The sequence below is a fragment of the Trachinotus anak genome, unplaced genomic scaffold (assembly GCF_046630095.1).
Source record: "Trachinotus anak isolate AG129_WGS33_773 ecotype Australia unplaced genomic scaffold, CSIRO_AGI_Tana_v1 ptg000003l, whole genome shotgun sequence".
NCBI classification, from domain to species: domain Eukaryota; kingdom Metazoa; phylum Chordata; class Actinopteri; order Carangiformes; family Carangidae; genus Trachinotus; species Trachinotus anak.
In genome coordinates this window covers 24,829,349-24,850,621 of record NW_027273854.1, presented here as the reverse complement: position 1 = coordinate 24,850,621, position 21,273 = coordinate 24,829,349, and the positions used below count along the sequence as shown (strand labels likewise).

At 37.8% G+C, this 21,273-nt stretch overlaps 1 protein-coding gene across 2 annotated transcripts; it reads left to right on the top strand.

Moving 5' to 3' along the window:
* Nucleotides 1-931: 931 nt before the first annotated feature.
* cln3 (CLN3 lysosomal/endosomal transmembrane protein, battenin) lies at nucleotides 932-20,595 on the top strand. 2 transcript variants are annotated; one of them, XM_071474825.1, is made up of 15 exons: nucleotides 932-1,245; nucleotides 1,356-1,392; nucleotides 4,747-4,843; nucleotides 4,963-5,046; nucleotides 5,461-5,540; nucleotides 7,144-7,229; nucleotides 9,229-9,301; nucleotides 10,155-10,298; nucleotides 13,355-13,494; nucleotides 15,143-15,195; nucleotides 15,283-15,351; nucleotides 15,523-15,578; nucleotides 15,740-15,833; nucleotides 17,165-17,305; nucleotides 18,686-20,595. In XM_071474825.1, exons 1-15 carry the CDS (start codon nucleotides 1,191-1,193, stop codon nucleotides 18,800-18,802), a joined length of 1,326 nt encoding a protein of 441 aa, XP_071330926.1. In that variant the 5' UTR covers nucleotides 932-1,190; the 3' UTR covers nucleotides 18,803-20,595. The 2 variants fall into 2 exon arrangements, with proteins under 2 accessions (XP_071330926.1, XP_071330925.1); XM_071474824.1 differs by having other exon boundaries at nucleotides 1,055-1,245; nucleotides 15,113-15,195; nucleotides 18,686-18,933.
* The last annotated feature ends 678 nt before the right edge of the window (nucleotides 20,596-21,273 follow it).

Genomic DNA, 21,273 nt, shown 5'->3' with positions numbered 1-21,273 from the left:
TGTCATTTTTGTATGTCAGTATTTTGTCTACCTTTACCTCAGGCTATTTTCTTGAAGTCCTATTGTGGAATAACAATTTATTTTACCCTCCGCAATTTAACATTCATGAGCTCTGTCTAAACACTCACAGTAAGTAAATAAATAGTTTATGACGTGCTATCATGTTGTTACAAGATAAGGACTTTTTAAAGTTCTGATTATTTTTGTTATCATACATTTGTATTGTGTATCAGTCAATTTGTCAACAATTATAACTCCTCATATGTAGCTCCTGTAACTACAGCATGTATTACTAACTGATGATAATACAGTGTAATGTAGCTGTATATTACACACACAAACAAATTCTTGCAGTGTGTTATAAAACATAAACTGTAGAAACCATTCACTGGTGGCTTAAAATCATGTTTATGATGTGTTTAAAACTAAGACACCTAAAATAATACATGTAATTATAAACATTAACAGCTACATTATACTATCAAGCATTTTAACAATCTATATACCACTGATGGATCCCTCCTAACTTCATCATTGTGAGCAATTATATTGATAAATACTTAAGAACAACGGTATATTTGCTTGCAACTACATTTTAGTGTTATATTTTTGTGTATGTGTTTATATACTGCTTATAAACATAGTAAATATTTATAAGCAGTATTATATAAATATAGTTTAAAAAAAAAAAAAAAAAAAGGCACAACTACATCCATGACATAGCCTACAAAATGTGATGCTGGGCTCAGGTACACTGAAGGTATCTTTGACTACAGCTAACGGGGTCGGATTTTTTTTCTCTAGCTGGCAAAAACACTAATAAATAAAGGAAAAATCGTTAGTCTTTAGTTAGCATCAGAATTATAAACGTGAAAGTTCCCTGATGCGTCCGTATCCTCAGTAGCTTCACCGAGCGGGAACCTTCCTGGTCGGTTTTGTTTCCGTGGGAATATTTGTGTGTGGAACACCGTGTTCCGTGTCGCAAGTTTACAAACCTGATAAGAAAACAAGCTTAATTGATGCAAAATACAGCTCGTTCTTAGTCTTGAAGGATTTGCCGCCTGTGTCTGTAGAAGCGTATTGAGTTGTTTAGCATCTAGTGCACGATGTCTGTCTGTTTGCGTTGGTTTTAGCAGGTTTCAGCCCGGGACAGCGGTTTCATTGAGTTCGGCCTGGGCTCCTCTGCCAACATGGAGCCGACGGCCAGCGTCAACGCAGATCCTGACCACCGCTCTGACACCGAAGGTGGGTCTGTCATCTGTCCGCAGTTTGCTTCACTTGACGAATAAATATCAAATTACAAATTTTATTGTTTAGTGAGTAACGAAAAGATCTGGTTTATCTACTTTTTGTAGGCCGTTGCAAACAGTGGCGCAACTGGACTGGATTCTGGTGAGTGTTTACAAGCTGAAACTGAAGTCTTTTCAGGAAGAAGCAGAACTACAATAATGTGTCCTAAGACAAATACCCTGTCAGCTAATGCTACCGAGTGTCACGACTGCATGCGTGTTATATAAAGTAACCTAAAAGATATGCTAATTGTGAAACTAAAATTCAAACCGATGAAGCCCACAGCTTCCTCATAGTGTTGCCTTCCTATTGGCAGTATGTCCATAAGCTACTTCAATAGCCTGTGTATCTGACACCTTGAAATAACACAGCTGCAGTCTAGTTAATCTCTCTCAGAGCTTCTTGTTCCAAATACCGAGGTTCAAAAATATAAAGTGTATGATCTTAGATTATTGATGTGACAAGACTGAAAGTTCATTTGGGAGAATGTCAACCTGAACAGTGACTATTTCTGTTTCACTATTGGAATTAATGGTCCTAAAAAAACAAGAAACAAGAAAACTTCATTTTTGGTTTTACAATACTGTTACAGAGTGGCGACTCTTCCTCTACAGACTATCTTTGATCTGTACTGACAGCTGCCTGCACACAAACCAACAACAGCCAAGTTTGATGCTGCATTCTACTGGGTTCCATTTGTGCCAAAAATACATCCACGTGTGTTGTTGTGTTTTTGTAAATGTCCTTTGTGGTGTTGTACATGTTGTACATGTTGTCCAGATGTGTCATGTGACTGTGTTGCTGTACATGTTGTCCAGATGTGTCATTTGACTGTGTTGCTGTACATGTTGTCCAGATCTGTCATGTGACTGTGTTGCTGTACATGTCATCTACTCAGCACAACACAACAACACAGTCAAATGACACATCTGGACAACACGTACAACAACACAGTCAAATGACACATCTGGACAACACTTACAGCAACACAGTCAAATGACACATCTGGACAACATGTACAACATGTTCAGCAACACAGTCAAATGACACATCTGGACAACACGTACAACAACACAGTCAAATGACACATCTGGACAACACGTACAACAACACAGTCAAATGACACATCTGGACAACACATACAACAACACTGTCAAATGACACATCTGGACAACACTTACAGCAACACAGTCAAATGACACATCTGGACAACATGTACAACATGTTCAGCAACACAGTCAAATGACACATCTGGACAACATGTACAGCAACACAGTCACATGACACATCTGGACAACATGTACAGCAACACAGTCAAATGACACATCTGGACAACATGTACAGCAACACAGTCACATGACACATCTGGACAACATGTACAGCAACATAGTCACATGACACATCTGGACAACATGTACAACTACACAGTCACATGACACATCTGGACAACATGTACAACAACACAGTCAAATGATACATCTGGACAACATGTACAACACGTACAACAACAGTCAAACAACAGGAAGTACAACAAAACAGCAAAAGTATAGCTCAAAGTTGAATATACATAGACAAATGTTTTGTCACATGTTCAGTGGACATAGACAGTGGACACATGTTTGGCACAAAAGGAACCTCAAAGCATTCACTGCTCCTCGGATCGTCCCTTTTTCTTAGTAAGTAAGTCGTTTCTCCGACTTTGGTGCATTCGTGTGCTTTTAAGGTGGAATGTAGACACGACATGGATGCTACAAAAAAGATGTGCTGTATTTTATTAAAACATTTATAGCTGTTTGCAGTATTTGTGTTAGTTATTATCAGGATTACCGCTAATAAATATCTTTTTCTCAGTGAGTCTAGGTCATTCTACATGGACAACAACTAATGGTTACAACTTAATACCATATTACAAAGTAAATGATAGCAAAGAATTGATATGCATTCACTGAATTTGCACCATAAATCAAAAGTTTCTCTTCAGCAATGAAACATTTGCTGTTTACTTTTGTCATAATAATATTGCTAAAATATTCAGCAACATTAGGTAAAAGAAAAAAAAGAATTATCTTTATTTTCAGTTTCTGAATACAGGCTGTGTGCATTTTTCTGTGAATACTTTCACAGTATTAATATAGAACCTAGACCTGCTTTATAATCAAAAACACATGGACATCTACCTTTAGACTGGATGGGACCTTTAATACTATCTTTCACACTCCTGTTACACTCATTGAATCGAGGCTACCTCTAGCCAATAAGAAAATGTCTATATAACTATAAAATGTATTGCTGCTGGCTCTGCCTACTTGAGTATAGTTGTGCTAGCTGTTACTCTACCGCTGGAAAATTTTGCACTGGCATGATCATGTATATGAGCATCACTGATGAAGAAAATACGTTTATATTTTGTAATGGACAGCTAAACACAGAAATAATCCAAATAATTCCCTTGTCCCTTCCCGTGTCGTTTTTGCTTTGGTATGGAGGGGAAGCCTCACTCCTCTGATCAGCCACTATTCTGCATTCACTGACTAGGTGGGTTTTGTCAGCCGACATGAAAACCTTTACAATTACCACCAAAAGCAATACTGGGATACACCCACACAGCCCCCGTGAGGTGGAGGAGCACCGCTGTTAAATATTTCTCTCTTTATGTTTTCACCTGCAGGGAATTTGTCTTTGTAATAATGTTATACATATAATAATGTAAATACCTCAAAACAGTCATACAGAATATTTCATGAATAAAAATGCAGGCTACAATAAGAAAAAAAAAAAAAAAAAAATTTAACTGGAATTTGAACATAACTTTTTCTCAATGAAGATACTCACACATCCAAATGTCTCAGGTGCAGGCGTGTTGGAAAGTGTCACTTACGTCTTGAAAAGAAGAATATCCTGCAAACTGCTTAGCATCACAATATTTGGAATGTAACATGAGAGAGAAAACAGAGAATACACAAATCAAAGACATGCCATGAGAGAGCTCATCTATTTTAGATCATGGTTGTACAGACTGTTTAAACTATTTCTGCTGAAGGTCTAGAGAGCAGTGTGCAGGATATTCTTCTTTTCAAAACATAACTTTTTCTTTAATGATACAGTCTCACAACAACAGTGAGGCCGATGAGGATGAATCAGGCCTACCTGATTGTAAAGACAGTGATTGAGAGGAAGAATATGTGACACATGAGGGACCCCCCAGTGGTGTTAGTATCAGATGTGAGAGAGGCCACCGTGGGCCCTGCAGTATCAGTGAGAGCAAAGTCGGGTCTGCCCCTGACAGCTACAATTAACTCCATTATCTGTGTCCAGTGTCCTACAGCAGTACAGCTACCAATGGGTACAACTGACAAAAAAAAAAAAGAGAAACCTCTCATCTGTGGTTTAGTTGTCAGTTATTGATACATCTGTTTACCTTGTATTATCTTTCCCTTCTTTTGATGACCTCTTCAGGTTCCTGGGATTGTGCAACAACTTTGCCTATGTGGTAATGCTGAGCGCTGCCCATGACATCCTCAAAAAACAGGAGTCAGAAAACGCCACAGCACCTGTAAGAAGGCAAATTTGTATTTCAATGTTTAGTATTCTCAGTGTTTGTTATTGCCAGTCTGTTTAGATATAAAGCTATGGAGCAGATTATTCACTGATTCCTGATTCCTTTAATTCTAGACTCCAGCCACGGTGGCCGTGGATTTCCACGGTGGGAACAGTAGCAACAGTAGCCGCTATGACTGTAATCCTGTCTCTACTGCGGTAAGTGGAGATTCACAACACAACACTGAATAACCTCAATCAGTCTGTATGTTGACAAAGGAATCAATAGCATCTCAAGATGAGGTTTTGTAGAAGATGAGACAGTGAAGATATCATGCAGGGTTACATTAGCTGTCATTTAGCAGTGGTTAAAACGTTTTTTGTAGTAAACAGGTACTGAAACTAATATGACAATAAATCTAGAGATATAAATACAAGTAAGGAAATTCCCTGCAGCTCTCAGTGCTGCAGACTCCCACAGAGTTACATAAAAAGAAACAAACCAAGTAGCATTCACCGTACAGACTGAGTTCAGTAGTTTGTGCTGCTCAGGGTTGGGGGTCTCAGACTGTGTTGAGGTTTATCAGAGTTAGTTTTAGCTCTGAATGAGAGTTTTTATTTTTCTCTTCTCAGGCTGTGCTGTTAGCTGACATCGTCCCAACGCTTGTCATCAAGCTGTTTGCTCCTTTTGTAATCCACAAACTACCTTATGGGTAAGACCATGATTATGACTAACTAGGTCCATAAGAATTTTGGGCTTTGATTACATTTCACTACCATTTGATTTAAATCAAGATCATTGGTGAATTCGGTCAAACTGTTTCTTAAGGCTGAACATGCTGCTCTTAAGCTGAGCATTTATAATAAGGACCACTGACTATATAAATGGGAATAACTGATGTCAGTGCACTGCATCCAGCCATGCAGACAGTCCATTTTTCAACTGTGGTCGCAGCACAACTCGAGGAATGACTTCATTCACTCACTGACTGATTCTATTTGTGTCCTCTTTGCTGTTTTTGTGTTACTGTTAAGTTGTCATCAGGAAACAATACTTCTTTGTACTTGTGGTCCAGATGTTTGTGTCTTCCAGCTTCCTGGTCTGCTTTTATTCTGAAAACTGTGCAGGAAATCTTGAGTTTCATTGATTTGCCACATGGAGCCATTTTCTCCCTCTTTTTTTTCTTTTTTAATACCAGCTATTTACAGTACACACAGACTGTCAGAAATGTCAGTGTGTGGCCTGTATACAGTGCAGTCTGTAAATACTTGGGCAATAGGTTTTTAACAGGGCAAAAGAAATATTGTTGTACCATTATAGCGGGAGACTGGGTACAGTTGCAACAAGTCTTATTCCTCCAATCAGAAACATACTAGAGTGATGGCACTCATACTGCACATGCTCAGTTAGACCCTCCTCACATCAGGAGGACAGAAGACACGTTCAACATCTGCTGCTGCATTTATTTAAAACTTGTTTTGTCGGTGTGAAAGTAATTTTTTGTAATGAGCTGTGTCTGTGTCAAACTGTCCTGATGTTTTGTGTGAATTATTCAAAATGTACTTAGTTTCAATCATTGTTTTGTTGACGTCTAAGTGATGTGGTTAGTGTGTGTCATGGTCGGTGTGTTTAGCTTGCACATGATGTTCTGTCATGGCTGGTGGGGTGCAAGTTATTGTAACTGTCCTCAAGCTAAGCAGCCAAATCAAAACAGACCACACAACAGCATTTTTCAACATTTTTAATTCCAAATAGGCAAAATATGCAAGAGATCCGACTCTTATGGCTCATTTTAGCACATAAGAAAATACAAACAAGTTACTTTGGGATTTATTTTGTTTGCCTGTCATGGTATTATAGTATATTTGCCTCTTCTGTTTATCATAAGCAATAAAATAGATACATTGTTCCTATTTTGATTAAAGTTCGCTTCTATGTTCTACACAAAACAAAACTCAATAACTGTTCTTTGATAAATATCACAAAATAAATAAATAATACTGTAATAATATTGTAAAACAATGTGTATTTTCAGGATACCAAGATCTGAATTCTTCCATTCAAATAAATATGGTGAATGATATGTCACATGTAAACATCATTAAATGGTATGGGTAACTAGCAGACAGGTGTAAGTTTAATATATAAAAGTTTAGTTGGTCCAGTCCAAATAGTCTCTAAGTAACTGAGAGAAATGAAAAAAGTGTTGCAACCCTTCCCAGTCTCCCCTGAACATGGTTGTTCAATATTCTTGTTTTACCTGAACATTGTGCTAAATTACAAATTTTGTGCCTAATTTCTGTTCTTAATTCTAGTATCCGAGTATTGTTCTGTGTCATCATGGCAGCAACAAGTTTCCTCCTTGTGTCCTTATCATCAGCCGTTTGGATCAGCATTCTGGGTAAAGAGCAATGATTAATTTCAGTTATAGCTTTTCTCATGATTGCTGGTGGAGCTGACTCTTGTCAAGAACTCAGATGACAGATAAGCAACGACTTAAAATCTGTTGTCTCGATCTCATTTCCTGTCACCTTATCTGGATGACAGCAGCTGCGAATGTTCCACAGAAACGTGAAGCGATTTTTGTCTTATCATGACCTTTTGCTAGAAATATTTATCACCACGCTTTATCACCCAATCAGTGAAACGTATGAATTCATGTATTTACATTGAGGGGATTAAAAAAAAAAATGATGATATGCTCTGTAATGAATTAATCGAAATGTCAGAGAAGCATTTAAGAATATTTAATTTCAAATGAATTGTGAATAAATTAATAGATATTATAAACTTAAAGGTCAACATTTATTTTATTCCATTTTTTTTAATGTTCATAATCAATCATGTCCATAAATAGGACCCAATGAGGAAATAAAAATCTGAAAATGTTTCAGCAAAAACGATGATGAAAATAAGTCCATGAGTTTCTCATCGTATTCTGATGAGCGTCAGTGTGTCTTATTTTAGATGACAAAAAACAGCTAAAATTAGTGAAGCAGCATAGACCAACAGTAACATATGGTGCAGTTTACATTTTTCATTTGACTTCTCAGGCCACAGTTATAACCTATCAATAGACCCAGTCCCTTTAACCTGAATACTGTTTCTCCAATGTCTTATATGACAAAATAAACTTAGGTAACCCAACTTATAGTTAACATATAGTGCAATTTCAAATCCAGGGTATAACATTTTTATTTAATTGAACATACAGTCCGTCTAAAACAGTCAGCAGTCAACTATAACAGTCACACTGACCTCAGTTCCTCTTACGTCTCCAGTATCTTATTTGATAAAATAAACCTGACCTCTGTGGCAATATAACAGTTTGATTGATCACCATGTGGTGTAGCTTCACAGTAACACATCTATCAGCCCCAGGATGCCTCTTACCTGCCCTCTTCTTTTGAACTCTGTTGCCTGCAAAGTGAGAAGAGTCTCTCACAAGGGACAGGAGTGGCAGGGGTGGCCAGATGTTTGCGAGTCTGGGCAGACAACTGTAGATAATCCTGCGCACTGTCAGACTTGAAATAAAAAATGTTTTGCCTGATGAAGGTTTAGCACAGAAATGTTGTAAATAAATTGTTTATTGCAAGTCAGACTGTGTGCAGGATTTTTTTATTGCTACTTTGGATTAATTTATCCTGCCTCTATGCACCTGCCTCGCCTGCTTTATAGAAGCTCAGAGCCCTGTTCGGCCACATCTCATCATCTGAATCAGGAGCCTGAATCCTTCTGTCGCAGGAGGCTCCTCTTCTTCTTCGTTGGCTCCTCAGAGGGCCCTGAAGTAGCTCTGCAGTCTCTGCTTGATGCTTGTCACTCTGACAAACAGCACTTTCTCATCTGCTTCCATTATGGTTAAATTGTATTTATGTCCAAATTGTGCTGTACATGGTGATGTATGGGGTCAAAGGGCATCATAGAGTGCAATTAGCATGTGTTCATTGTATTTGACACATTATTTTTGTATAATTAATAAATAGAAATTAATGCCAAATTATTATGCCAAATCTTTTTACATATGTTTTTCTTTGATACTAGACCTAAAGAGAAGGATCTTATTAGATTTAATTAAACATTCAGTTACAGGACAGAATGTTTTTATTCCATCATGCATGAAATATGGCATTGATCTCAGAGGTCAGAGTTCAGTTGGCCAAAAGGACAACATCACAACATCAGTATTTTCATCCTGTCTTACGTGATAGGACACACACCTCTGCTGTTAACAGGAACATGTATGACATCACCTCACACTCACAATCTTGCTGAGGACATGGACCCTGCATCATCCTCCAAAATGATATATTATAACACATTAGAGTTTGGATTTTAAAAGCATCTTTGTCCTTCCCTCCGTCACCGACTCAGTGTCTCTGTCCCTGTGTTTGCGTGTGTAGGAGTGATCTTTGCCAGCATCAGCTCTGGACTGGGAGAGCTGTCCTTCCTCTCTCTCACTGTCTTCTTCACCAGGTAAACACAAAGTCTTTTTCAATTGTTCCATGAACTTAAGTAAATGACAACATTTTTATAGCTGTACCTTATAGTGTGACATATAGTCTGTGAATGGAAAACAGCAGGATGTTGTTCAACACTGTGTGTAACAGGAACCAGAGTTAAAGTGCATGTTTTCTCCCATTACTACAAATTACAAATGCTCTGAATTATTTATGACCACTGTCTACAGTTTTGTTATTGCTTTGTGATGTGTTGTATGAAGCCTATTTCTGCCAGAAAAGGAAAAAAATAGTAAATAGTTTAAATGACAGAAATGTAAAGTTAAAGATTTTATCACTTTAACTCAGTATCTTACAATTGTGACTAACTATCTTATAATTTTGACTTACTGTAAGCGTTTTAATTTTATTATTACTTTTCATACATTTATATCTTTTCCTGTCAGAAATGGGCTTCTGTAGTCTCTGTGCAGGGACATTTTTCCTATTTGGGAACTTTGAGAAGAAAATGTGACATCCTTGATTTCAGAATTGTGCCATCAAATGTTTTTCACCCTTGACTCTGACATCCCTGATGTTAGCGCTTCCTTGAATGCATCTTCTAGGTTGGGGCTTCAAAACGATCCCTCCTTCCAACCGCAATGCTATTTCATACTAACTGATTCTATCTGGAGGAAACTAAAGATAATTTTATTATCTTCCTGTCATAAACCAAAATTGGAAACTTGTCAGCAGTGATATTAAGCAGCTGCTGTTGATCTGACAAACCATCTCATGTTGATGATTTTGTAATTACTGCTTGTTAAATAAAGAATGATGTGTCTTATGTTTAGTTTAGCTTGTGAATACTGGTTTTGTGCCTCCCTCAGGGATGTACTAGGAGGCTGGGGCTCAGGGACTGGCGGCGCAGGTGTTGCTGGAGCCTTCCTGTATTCAGGCTTCACCCAGGTTGGCCTGTCCCCCCAGATCACACTTCTCATCATGCTGGTGGTCCCATTCGCCATGTTGATTAGGTAAGAATGGAAGCATGACGATCAGAAAAGTCTGTGTTTGTTTTCTTGAATAGTCAACGTTATTCATTTCCATCTAGTCTCACCTTCGAAGGACTGTTGTGTTAAATTTCTAAACCTGACAGGAATAATTGTTCTATCCGTTATATAATCAAACTCAAGCTAATGTTTGGAGGCAGTAGAAACAATATAACAAACAAGTTTAGTATGAAATCCTTCTTTTGTCACCATGTTCTTCTAACTTTGTTCACCAGACATTTGCACAGTGGCACCTAAATATGAAGACCAAGCAATGTTAAATATGGTCTCATTTTGTTTGGTAAACAAACAACAACTCAAGTCTGGACAGAACAAATACGAACATTTATTTTTTTACTTTTCATGCCTCCACAGCCAGGGTGTCCAGGTTGTTTACAGTTTGTCTATATGTACGTGCGTTCCATTCTCGTGGACAGGATATCTCAGTAACAACTTGAAAGAACTTCGTCAAATTTGTCACAAACCTTCACTTGGACTAAAGGACAAACTGAGTAGATTTTGGTGACTAAAGATCACAGGTCAAGGTCGCAGTGATTGATGATTTTGGCCATGTGAACACAATATCTTGAGAGCTCCTCAAGCGAATCCCCTCAAACTTCACTTGGACGAACTGATTAGACTTTGGTGCTCAAAGATCAAGGCCAAGGTCATGGTGACCTCACAAAACACTTTTTAGCCATTACTCATGACTTCACAGCATTGAGGACAAAATTTCACACAAATGGTTATTATTTTGTATGACTCTGGAGGTAAACAACCGCGAGGCGGTAATTCTAGTTTAACAGATAGAGTTGCATTACTCCTTACAGCTCCTTAAGACTTATAAAAATAATTCATCTCGTCCATTTTATATTATGTTTTATGCATTTAGGGACAGTAGATTTCATATAATCAGTTTAATTAGTTAAATTTAAGCTATTTTCTCTGCCTTTTTTACCTTTATTATGATAGTGACAGTGAGAGAGAGACAAGAAAGTTAGGGTAGAGAGTGAAGGGATGAAATGCCGCAGAAGGCCGCTGCGGTAAGAACTTGGCCTTCATGGTACACAGTCTACCAGGTGAACTACCTGGGCACACCATAATTAGGATTTTTTTTAAACTGAACCACAGAAAAATAAGTCAAAATGAAAACAAATCTGACTATCAATCGAAAAAATGTATCGTAAAAGAATTAACAATTCAAAATGATCCACCCACAACTGGCACATCACAGTCATTTGCTTCTGTGTAAAGCTGCATCATGAGGACAAACGAGAAATAAAGACCACCCCCGCAAACGTCAGGAAAAACGTATAATGTTTTTTGAGATAAAGACAAAGAGCAAAGGTACTATTTCACAGTGTAAATGCCACTTAAATGGTGTTTGCATTGTGGAATATGGCTTTAGTTTAGGCCCTCACTCACTATGGCTGACCTCCTCTGCCTCTGACTTTGCCAACAATGTTTTGGGGGAGCACCCTGGAGAATAATAACCATGTGTGAAGTTGTTAAGGATTTAAATTTAAAAGTGTGTTTACTCACCACAGTTAATTATAGATAGGTTGTGTAGCAGACAGAGATTTAACATGCTAATAATTTTTCCCTTTCATATATTTTCCTCAGTTCAACAAGGCTGAGCTCAGCTCTGTGAGGCCGTAACGAGCACAGTGGTGCTTTTAGCTAAATGCTAACATCAGCATGCTAATGTGTTGTGTTTCAAAGAAGATATAAGTGTGTGAGGAAAACCGTTAACTACACATGCAACTCTTTAATTAGCTTAGCAGCTCTGCAGGAACTGCAATACACATCCCACGATGCCCCACATATCCACATATCCCAACCTGGTTCCTAGTGGTCCATAATACATGAAGCGTCCTGTTGTCAACATATTGTGCACTGACGTACAACAAACCACAACATTCTCACAATCACAATTCTAACATGCGGATTTTTGCAGTTATAATCTTATTATAATCTTCCTCACCATCTTGGTGTAGTGTGTTGACAGGAAACACAAAGTACAGCTGAGGCGGATGGGCACGTCTTTAGTTGTGCAGGCATTTCATTAGAAACCAAAGTGTTTGACCTGGTGATGGCACTAGATGAAGAGTCAGCACATCACCAAAGTTATAACTACTCATCAAGTGGGGTCAATAAATGTCTGTAGCAAATTTTATGGCAATCCAGCTAATAGACATTTCAGTCCGTACCAAAGTGCTGGACCGACCCACTGTCAGATGGCCATTACATCCATAAATCCATGATGCTAGTGCGACTAAGGATTGTCAACTAGAGGTGTCACCACCACAGCATTTGTGTGCGTTATCTGCTGGTTTCAGTCCCCTTAATGCAACATAACAGGTGGTATGACCAAATGGACTGGACTTACTTCAAAGAGCCATGACAAGATCACTGAGAAGTATGAATGAGAGGAAGGATACAAGACAGTTGGCTATAATGGCAAAAAAACCGAGTTAGATGTACAAGTTAATAATATAATGTAATAAAAAATGAATATATGTACATAACTATTGCACATCCCCCCTGTCATATATATTTGTATTGTATATATTTATATTTTCTATAATATCTTTTCACATCTTTAATGTAAATATTTTATTTATATATATTTTTTATTTTATTGTTAAATTCTTCTGTTTATATTTAAGTGACCTTAATTGCAGTACTTGCTTATTTTCATCTTTGTTTATATATTTCCTTCTTACCATGTTCACTGTTTTGCACCAAAACTTCAAAACAAATTCCTGTATGTGAGAAATAATATAATATAATATAATATAATATAATATAATATAATATAATATAATATAATATAATATAATATAATATAATGTAATGTAATGTAATGTAATATAATAAGTGTGATAGTGATTTTTCTTGGTTTAGCTTTCAGTCATAGATTTGTTCTTCACTTCTGCTGTTCTGTCTTTTACTCACAATAATTTTTCCTGGTTCTCATTTCTTTGCTTGAACCGACATGTTGCTCTTCTCCTTGACTTTTTCTTATCATCCACCACCAGCTATTTCTTCCTGCTGGTTCCTCCACCTTCATTACCTCAGTGGAGAGGCAGGGGGTCGGAGTACACAGCTGTGGGCTCAGAGGAGAGACAGCAGCTGATGGATGATCCAGAAGAAGAGGAGCAGGAGAAATCAACCCCAGGTACATGTCACAAATCCGCATCACAAATTATAAATAGGTGTAATTATATATGCTTTAATATTAGAAAATACAGTGACCAAATCCAGTGAAAACAACATGTTTTGTTAGTTAGTGAGTAGACAAATCTAACACCATGGTTTAATATTAACTGCAACTGTGCTGGATATTAATCTAATCAGTTAATGATGTGAGCACGTGTAATTTTTCCATTTAAGCGAAGATGAGAAACAGTTTGGTTTTCAATTTGCTTTTCAGTGGTTAAAGGGAGATTTTGCCTTGTATTATAAAACATGGTGAGATGTGAGGTCAGATAACATCAGTGGCTCCAGCTCTTTTATCTTGGTTTTGGTTGGAGGATGTTGTGTGTCATTCAGATATAAACTCAGTTTTCAATTTATTATTAACACCCAGTTAAAACTCATACAACTGTCCAGCAATAAATCCTGCTTTTTTGCAGCTGCTTTAGAGGAGTTGAAAATACTAAATAAGGAAATATCTTTTGGAAGAATAGTGTTCATCCTCCAGTAGAGTTCAGAGACTTGGAGAATCAATGCCAGCCTTGACGCTGTTCTGGCAGCAGGTGGTGGCCCAACATCTTACGAACACACTTTGGGCTCTGTCTTACACCTGGTGCAAAGCAAATGTCTCTGCTAGTTTCAGCCTGACACAACTGTCATTTTCCTGTCCAGTGCCCACGTTGTTTAAATAGCACATACACTTGCACCCATCTGAGCGTCCATGGACGTGTTGGTCTTAAAATGAGGTGTGGTCAGGTGCATCATTGGTGCTTTGCTGTCTTGAAGCAGCGAAAAGCGATTGTGCCATTTACCAACAAAACACCTGAAGTCAAAGGTGCTGTTATATAAAGGGCACATTATCACACATGTGCCCACACACACACACACGCACACACACACACACATGCACACACACACACACACGCATGCACACACACACACAGACACACACACACACACACACACACACACACACACACACACACACACACACACACACATACACACATCAGTTTCTTAGCCTGCTTACTTTTTGTGGTTTTAAATAAAACTTTAGCTCTAATTCCATTTTCGTTCCGGTAGATCTGTTTCCTCTGCAGTGAAGAGTTCTTTCTTACTATTGGGGAACTCCGCTGTTATAACGGCAATCCTTCAAGGTGTGAGCGCACCTGGCTTTTAGAGGGAATGGGAAAAGAAATGGGGTGTTTTGTTGCACCCAAAACACAGTTCAAGCCTTTTGAATCGTGCACCTGGTGCTGCAACAGTTTATTCTGCTGTTAAAAAAGCAAAAGTGAATTTGGACATGTCCTAAATGCACTCGCTCCATGTGCTTTAGACCACGCATTTAGATCCATTTAAAAAAACAAAAAACTGTTTCTGTTCATTTCGCCTGTAATTTGTCACCGGTGTGTACATGGAGGGTGAAGTGACCAGGACACCGGCACAGTTTGTTTTGGTGAACCTGCTGTGTCTCAGTTGGTGTGACTATGAGACTTCTCCGCAGTGAAGCCACACATTTGTAATTTGTCATTTAAACAGCGCTGCACTGTTTCTGTGAATGAAGTGTGATTTTAAAGTGCTGGTGTTGAATAACTACACAGGCCATGTTCTCTCCCCCCTGAATGTAACAGAGGTCGGGAGCACTGGACCTCTCACCCTCTCAGAGAAATTGCATGTCATCAGAGTAAGTGTGTTCTTCATTATATGTCATACCTGAGTATTTGAGTATTTGTGTGGTTGCACGGTTGTTCCCCTTGATTCCTGTGAGCAGGGCTTGCTGAAGTTCGTGTTTCCCCTGGGGCTCGTTTACTTTGCTGAATACTTCATCAACCAGGGCTTGGTAAGTTCTGTGCTGCCATCTGCCATCACATTTATCTTACTGCATGTTGTCACTTCCCTCTGGTTTAGGCTGTGTGCAGGAAGGAGATTCATGTCATGTATTAATGTATTATTAAAAACATTGCAGGTGATGATATTGAACTTAAAATAATGCAGATGTTTCCTTCTCCAGATGGAGCTCCTGTATTTCCCCAACTTTTTCCTGTCCCATGCAGAGCAGTATCGCTGGTCAGTTAACCTCACTGGATTTCTATTCTGAAGGAAGTACTTGATTTAAATTGTCTAAGGGTGAAGACTTGAGTTTGATTATTATCTGTGTGTGTGTGTGTGTGTGTGTGTGTGTGTGTGTGTGTGTGTGTGTGTGTGTGTGTGTGTGTGTGTGTGTTCAGGTACCAGACGCTGTACCAGGTAGGTGTGTTGGTGTCTCGATCCTCCCTGTGCTGTGTGAAGATCAGGAAACTGTGGGCTCTCTCTTTGCTACAGGTGAGAAATGGAGAAAGAACTTTTTTTTTTAAGCAAACATCAACAAAGCGTGAGGCTGTCTGGATTATATTGTAAAATGAGCACATTTACAAAATGTTCACTGACATTATTTAGTTGGATATTTGTTTAATTTTTCGCATATGTCAAATAAATTACAATTTAGTTCACACAACTTAAAATGACTTGTCTGAAGTTGGTTCAGGGTTAAATATTTAAAAAGTCAAACATAGCAGCTTGATATGTGCAGTGTGTAATTATATATATTATAAATGATTTATAAACACTGAAATACAGATGGTAATTGTGTAGTTTTTGTGCAAAAAAAGACTGAAAAACATGAAATGAATGAAGTGTGTGCAGACAGTGTACAAACAATAACATCGGGACTGTGACAGAGGCGGGAGCAAGTCACACATGCAAGTGTCAAGTCTTAAACTTCAAGTCCCATGCAAGTCAAGTCCAGTCATTGCTCAGGTCAAACAAGTCACAAGTCAAGTTATATGAAATTCTGATGATCAACTGCAGTCAGAGGTTGTGAGAAGTTTTATTTTACTTTCAACCTTAATGAAATCTGTTGCAGCTGTTTATACTTCATAAATCTTACGGATACTTGACATTTTGTGACTGCAGCCGCCCACTGCTACAATTATTATTTCTAGTGTTATTGTTATTATTACGTCCGCCCAGTAGATTTAGTAATGTTAAACCACTTGAAAGTGGGAAATCATTTCCCAGTGTTTGTGGCAGAGCTGGACTTGTTGTGGAAAAATGCTGTTTTTTGCAGAAGTCTTAAAGATGATGGAAGAGAGAGGTCTGGTTCTCACTGAGACCATTTATGTTGTTGTTAACACCTTCACTTTTTGTGCTGAATCTGTTATCATTATTTGGATTTATCATTATTGCAAATCACCTTTCAGTTAGCACTCCAGGCTGACATCCATTTTGTCTTTCCATTTTATTTTGTTTGTTTTTTATTTGACAATATAAAAGCCAGTACGGTTATCAAAGTATTCAGTGCTGTGTCTTGATTGACACTCAAATGTCAAATATGCACCAGCTTTAAAACAGAGTATTGGTTCCTCATCTGAAAAGATAACAGCCACAGAGAGCAGTACAGACGTGCTTGAAATCTGTATTTTAAAGAAAAGCTTCAAAGCTCGGTTATTTACGGTATTTGCCAAAGAGCTGCATTTGATACGGTGTCATGTTCCTGTTGAGGTTCAGCTTGTGACCACTGACTCATCTGTGTTTCAGTGCAGTTTGTCTTGTATGAAAGTGCTGATTGCCAGGCTCTCTGTTTTTCCTTCTGCCCTCCTCTCTGCCCTCCACAGGTGGTGAATGCAGTGTTGCTCGTGTTTGCAGTGCGTTACCAGTTCCTGCCCAGCCCCTGGCTGGTGTTTGCTATTGTCCTCTATGAGGGTCTGCTGGGCGGAGCTGCGTATGTCAACACCTTCTACTTCATCAGCAAGGAGGTCAGGTCGACGTTCTGTCAGATGGGTTGTTACCTGGGGTCTCTGTGTGGCATGAAAAACAGCTGGACTGACCTGTGATCCCTTAACTTTTCATGTAGCTCCATCACCAGATGAAAATCTCAATTTGTCCATTTTGTGACAAAACATTTACAGAACTAATGACATCATCATCAGCCACAGCTATAATTTGTGTTTGACACGGGACAGTGGACATAGTTAATACTTTATTACCTGTTAAACATAATAAGCTTTATAACAGGTAACGTTACCTTTTTGCTCAAAGCATCTCTGTGTCAAAGCACAGCCTCACAGAGCTGATTGTGTGGCTGTTTTACTGTCGCTTCCATGTTGATGCTTTTTTGATGGTTGTTGAGGTAACGTCAGTGAAGCTCCACAAACTCACAGGGATTCTGCTTTTCATCAGGCTGAAAGACTTTTAATGTCAAATGTCACCTGTGTGTGTTTGACTTAATTGATGGCTGCTTAACGGAGATGGAAAAAAAGAAAAAGCAGTATTTCTGTTAAAAAGAGAAATTCAGAGTGGTGGGTATGACAATATACTGATAATTCCTCACAGACCAAAATGTTCTTAACACAGGCTCTATTGTTCTTATTTGAATTGGATTTGGAAAAGTTTTTATTACAGTACCTTACAATTCATTTGTCAGCCGCCACGCTTTACTGTAGGACAATTGTTGGGATTGTGGTTTTGCAAGTAGGCCGAGAAATAATGTACAAAACAGTGCAATTTTAGTGACAAAATGTAATTATTAAAAAAAAAATATATATATATATATATATATATATAATGTTTTTAAATCTTTTAAAATGAAATTATCTTTAAAAACATTTTTTTTTTAAACTTTCGTGTTTTTTTTTCTCTAGCATTAAGCATTCACTTATCACTGTGATAAGCCAATGATAAGACGTCGCCACCAAACCACATCGTATACTTGTTTTTTTTTATCTGAGTCTCATTGTGCGTTAAAAGATAACATTCATGGCAAAAGCTTGAAAAACCAAAATGGATGTCTGTCCCTCCCCCTCAAACAAAAGAGAAAAAATAAGCTTTTTATATGTTTCCTCTGCTTCCAGTTCAATCCTAAATGTTCCATCATTATCATTAAAATAAGAACTGCTCCCAGAAGGCATTACTTGGCCTCCATATTGTTATGGGGTTTGGGCCGCCAACATTTTTGAGATTTTCAATCGGGCCATGATTGGAAAAGGCTTTGCTTTAAAAAGGCTTGCTTGACTAATGGAGTCAAAAAGGATTTCTGTGTGTATGTTAATATAATAAGCTGAACTACCAGTGTGCTGCTAAGCTGTAGCTGTGTTGTTTCTTAGTCTCCAGTTTCTGACTTCTCTTTTCTCCCACAGACTGAAGACAGACAGAGGGAATTTGCCATGGCTGCTGCCAGTGTAGGAGACAGTCTGGGCATAGCTCTGGCTGGACTCGCTGCTTTCCCCGTCCACAGATATTTCTGTTCCCTGTAACCCAGCCCACACACTGACCAGCAGGATGAATTTTTTAATTATTTTTTTTATCAGAAATGAAAAAAAGCAGACTCCACTCCTACATCACATTGACTCCACAAACTGTATTAAATGTGGATTCCTAATCACCATGGGTGAGTGAGAGATGTGGACTCACTTACAGCTCCTCCTTTTCACCACCTCCCAATGATCAGCCAGTGCCGCTTTTGGAGATACATGATGAATCATCCTTTGAGTAGGAGTGACACAAGTGGTTTGTCATTCAGTAGAAAGGCATGGTAAGGTCCCATGTTCATACTTTTATTTGGTACGACTAAAATAGGTTTACACGTTTGTCGGAGGTTTGTTGTTTTGCACACACTGCACTGACAGGTTGTGTCGTCTGCAGAGAAATACTGATTCTGCTGTAATGAAAATGCTGAGGGGGACAGTAGTTTATTTTGCAGACCAATATCAGTTGTGCACTGACCTCAGTGACAGCTTTTCCTGATAACTGCTTCAAAAGAAAAGCCTTTCTATGGTTCAATGGTTAAAAGCTGTAATTAGGCAAAATGAAGAAACGCAGCATTAAGAATAACACAAATCTCATAAAGATATGACACAACCAGAATTTATTCTATATATATATTTAATATTTTAATTTAAGTGTTTCCTGCACACACGTGTCTCTGAATGACAGGACACAGTGAAGCATCTCATTTTCAAAATTACACCAACTGCATCTTTGTCTTGTCATATAGTTGGAAGAGCTTCCTGTGGCTGACAGCAGCAATTAAATCTGAACTGACCAAACACCAGACCACAGCACAAGAGCTGAGTTTAGGATGAAAACAGTAGTTTACTGATCTCACTTATTCTCATCTTTTATCGCTTATGTTTTTTTTTAACATCAAGGAAATATTCAAATTTTAAGTGTGTGTTAACCTCTCACCACCTTTCAGAGCTTCATAATTCAAAATGACTCATGAGCAACTGAAACCAAAACTGTAAAATGGTTGGTAGTCACGACCTTAGGTGACAACATAACAAAACTTGTGTGATGATAATTTGACATTTTAAATGTTTTATTTATATTCTGATCTGATTGTGGTTGAAGTATTTAATCTCTTTTATACCATTATTACATGTTGATTCTGGGACACAACCCAAGTCCTCAACCATTGAGTGCTTACTGTTGTGACTCCATTACAGCATAATTGTTAGTTTAGTAAAGTTGAAATTTCAGTAACAGAGTTGCTTCTCGGCTTTATTGAAAACTCAGCTTTATTTAAAAAAAAAAAAAATCCCCCCCAGGGGTTAGAAGCTCACCAGTAAATGAAAATGTGAAAATGTTCAAGGTTCAATCAGGTTATTGCTTTACTAACTGATCTATGTTGTTGCCTTTGTTTTGCCTTTTAGTCACTGCTACTATTAAAACAGGTTATGACTAAAGTGACCAGAAATGTCTTTTACTGTTTCTACCAAAGTTTTTACTAAAGTGTGGCTTTCCCCACTGTGGGACTAATAAAGGCTATCTTATATAATGTAACAATCTGAAAAACAGGACAGTGTTCATAGGTTTCAAATGTGGATTATTTTAAACTTATATGAAGTCAGTAAAAAGGTTTTATCACAAAGAGATGAAACAGGAATATTTTGGTTATGTCACTGGGGCATTTTGCCTTTGTTCTGCACTTTTTTGCAACTTTTTCTTTTTTGTTTCTGCTGTGTCTGAAATAATGAAAATAAGCTTGGTGTAAAATGTAATCTTACAAATAGTAGCAATTATTATAATAATTATCAAGTAAGAGCCAGCACAGTTGTACTTCATGTCCTGTGATATGCATGGTCTATATACACACACCCTGTTTTTTCTCGTAAACATGTCATACCATTGTGCACATTCCTACTGAAATGTTCAACTACCAACATTTTATATGATACTGCTGCTGTGGAATTGTCATAACTTTGTTACAATTGGATGAAATTCTTATAAGCATGTACTTGTGGGAAGAGATTTTTATATAATTAAAATATTTTGACATCTACCTAACTACATAAACTGTATTTGCATAATTGATTTTTCTCAAGGCAAAAAAGCATTAAAATGGGTAGCTGTCTCTCCATTTTAAAATGAGGTCTTTCTTCTTAAGTTATACACTAGAGAACTTTGATTGTACTGTGATTGTTCCTTCTGTTCATTTGAAATTACGCACCATGGTGTCATGGTGAATAGTGAAATATGTTCATTACAGATACTGAAGGGGGCATCTTCAATTGATTTGACCAACAGCTCAAAACCCAAAAATGTTCAGTTTACTGTCACATATGGTGGAGAAAGTTTATAAAATTAGTTGTTAATATTGCTGAATAATTTTCTGTTTAATCGACTAATTGCTTAATTAACTTATTTCTTCAGCACAGGTTTTCTTGTAAACTGATAGTTGAGGTTGATTTTAGTTAATTATGTGGTTGTTCAGCTAGAAATTAAC

Excerpts from the sequence above, each read along its gene's own strand:
- cln3 (XM_071474824.1), top strand. The coding sequence starts at position 1,191 with ATGGAGCCGACGGCCAGCGTCAACGCAGATCCTGACCACCGCTCTGAC. Across the intron at positions 5,047-5,460 it reads GTAATCCTGTCTCTACTGCG|GCTGTGCTGTTAGCTGACAT; the intron begins GTAAGTGGAGAT and ends TTCTCTTCTCAG. Across the intron at positions 17,306-18,685 it reads TCTACTTCATCAGCAAGGAG|ACTGAAGACAGACAGAGGGA; the intron begins GTCAGGTCGACG and ends TTTCTCCCACAG.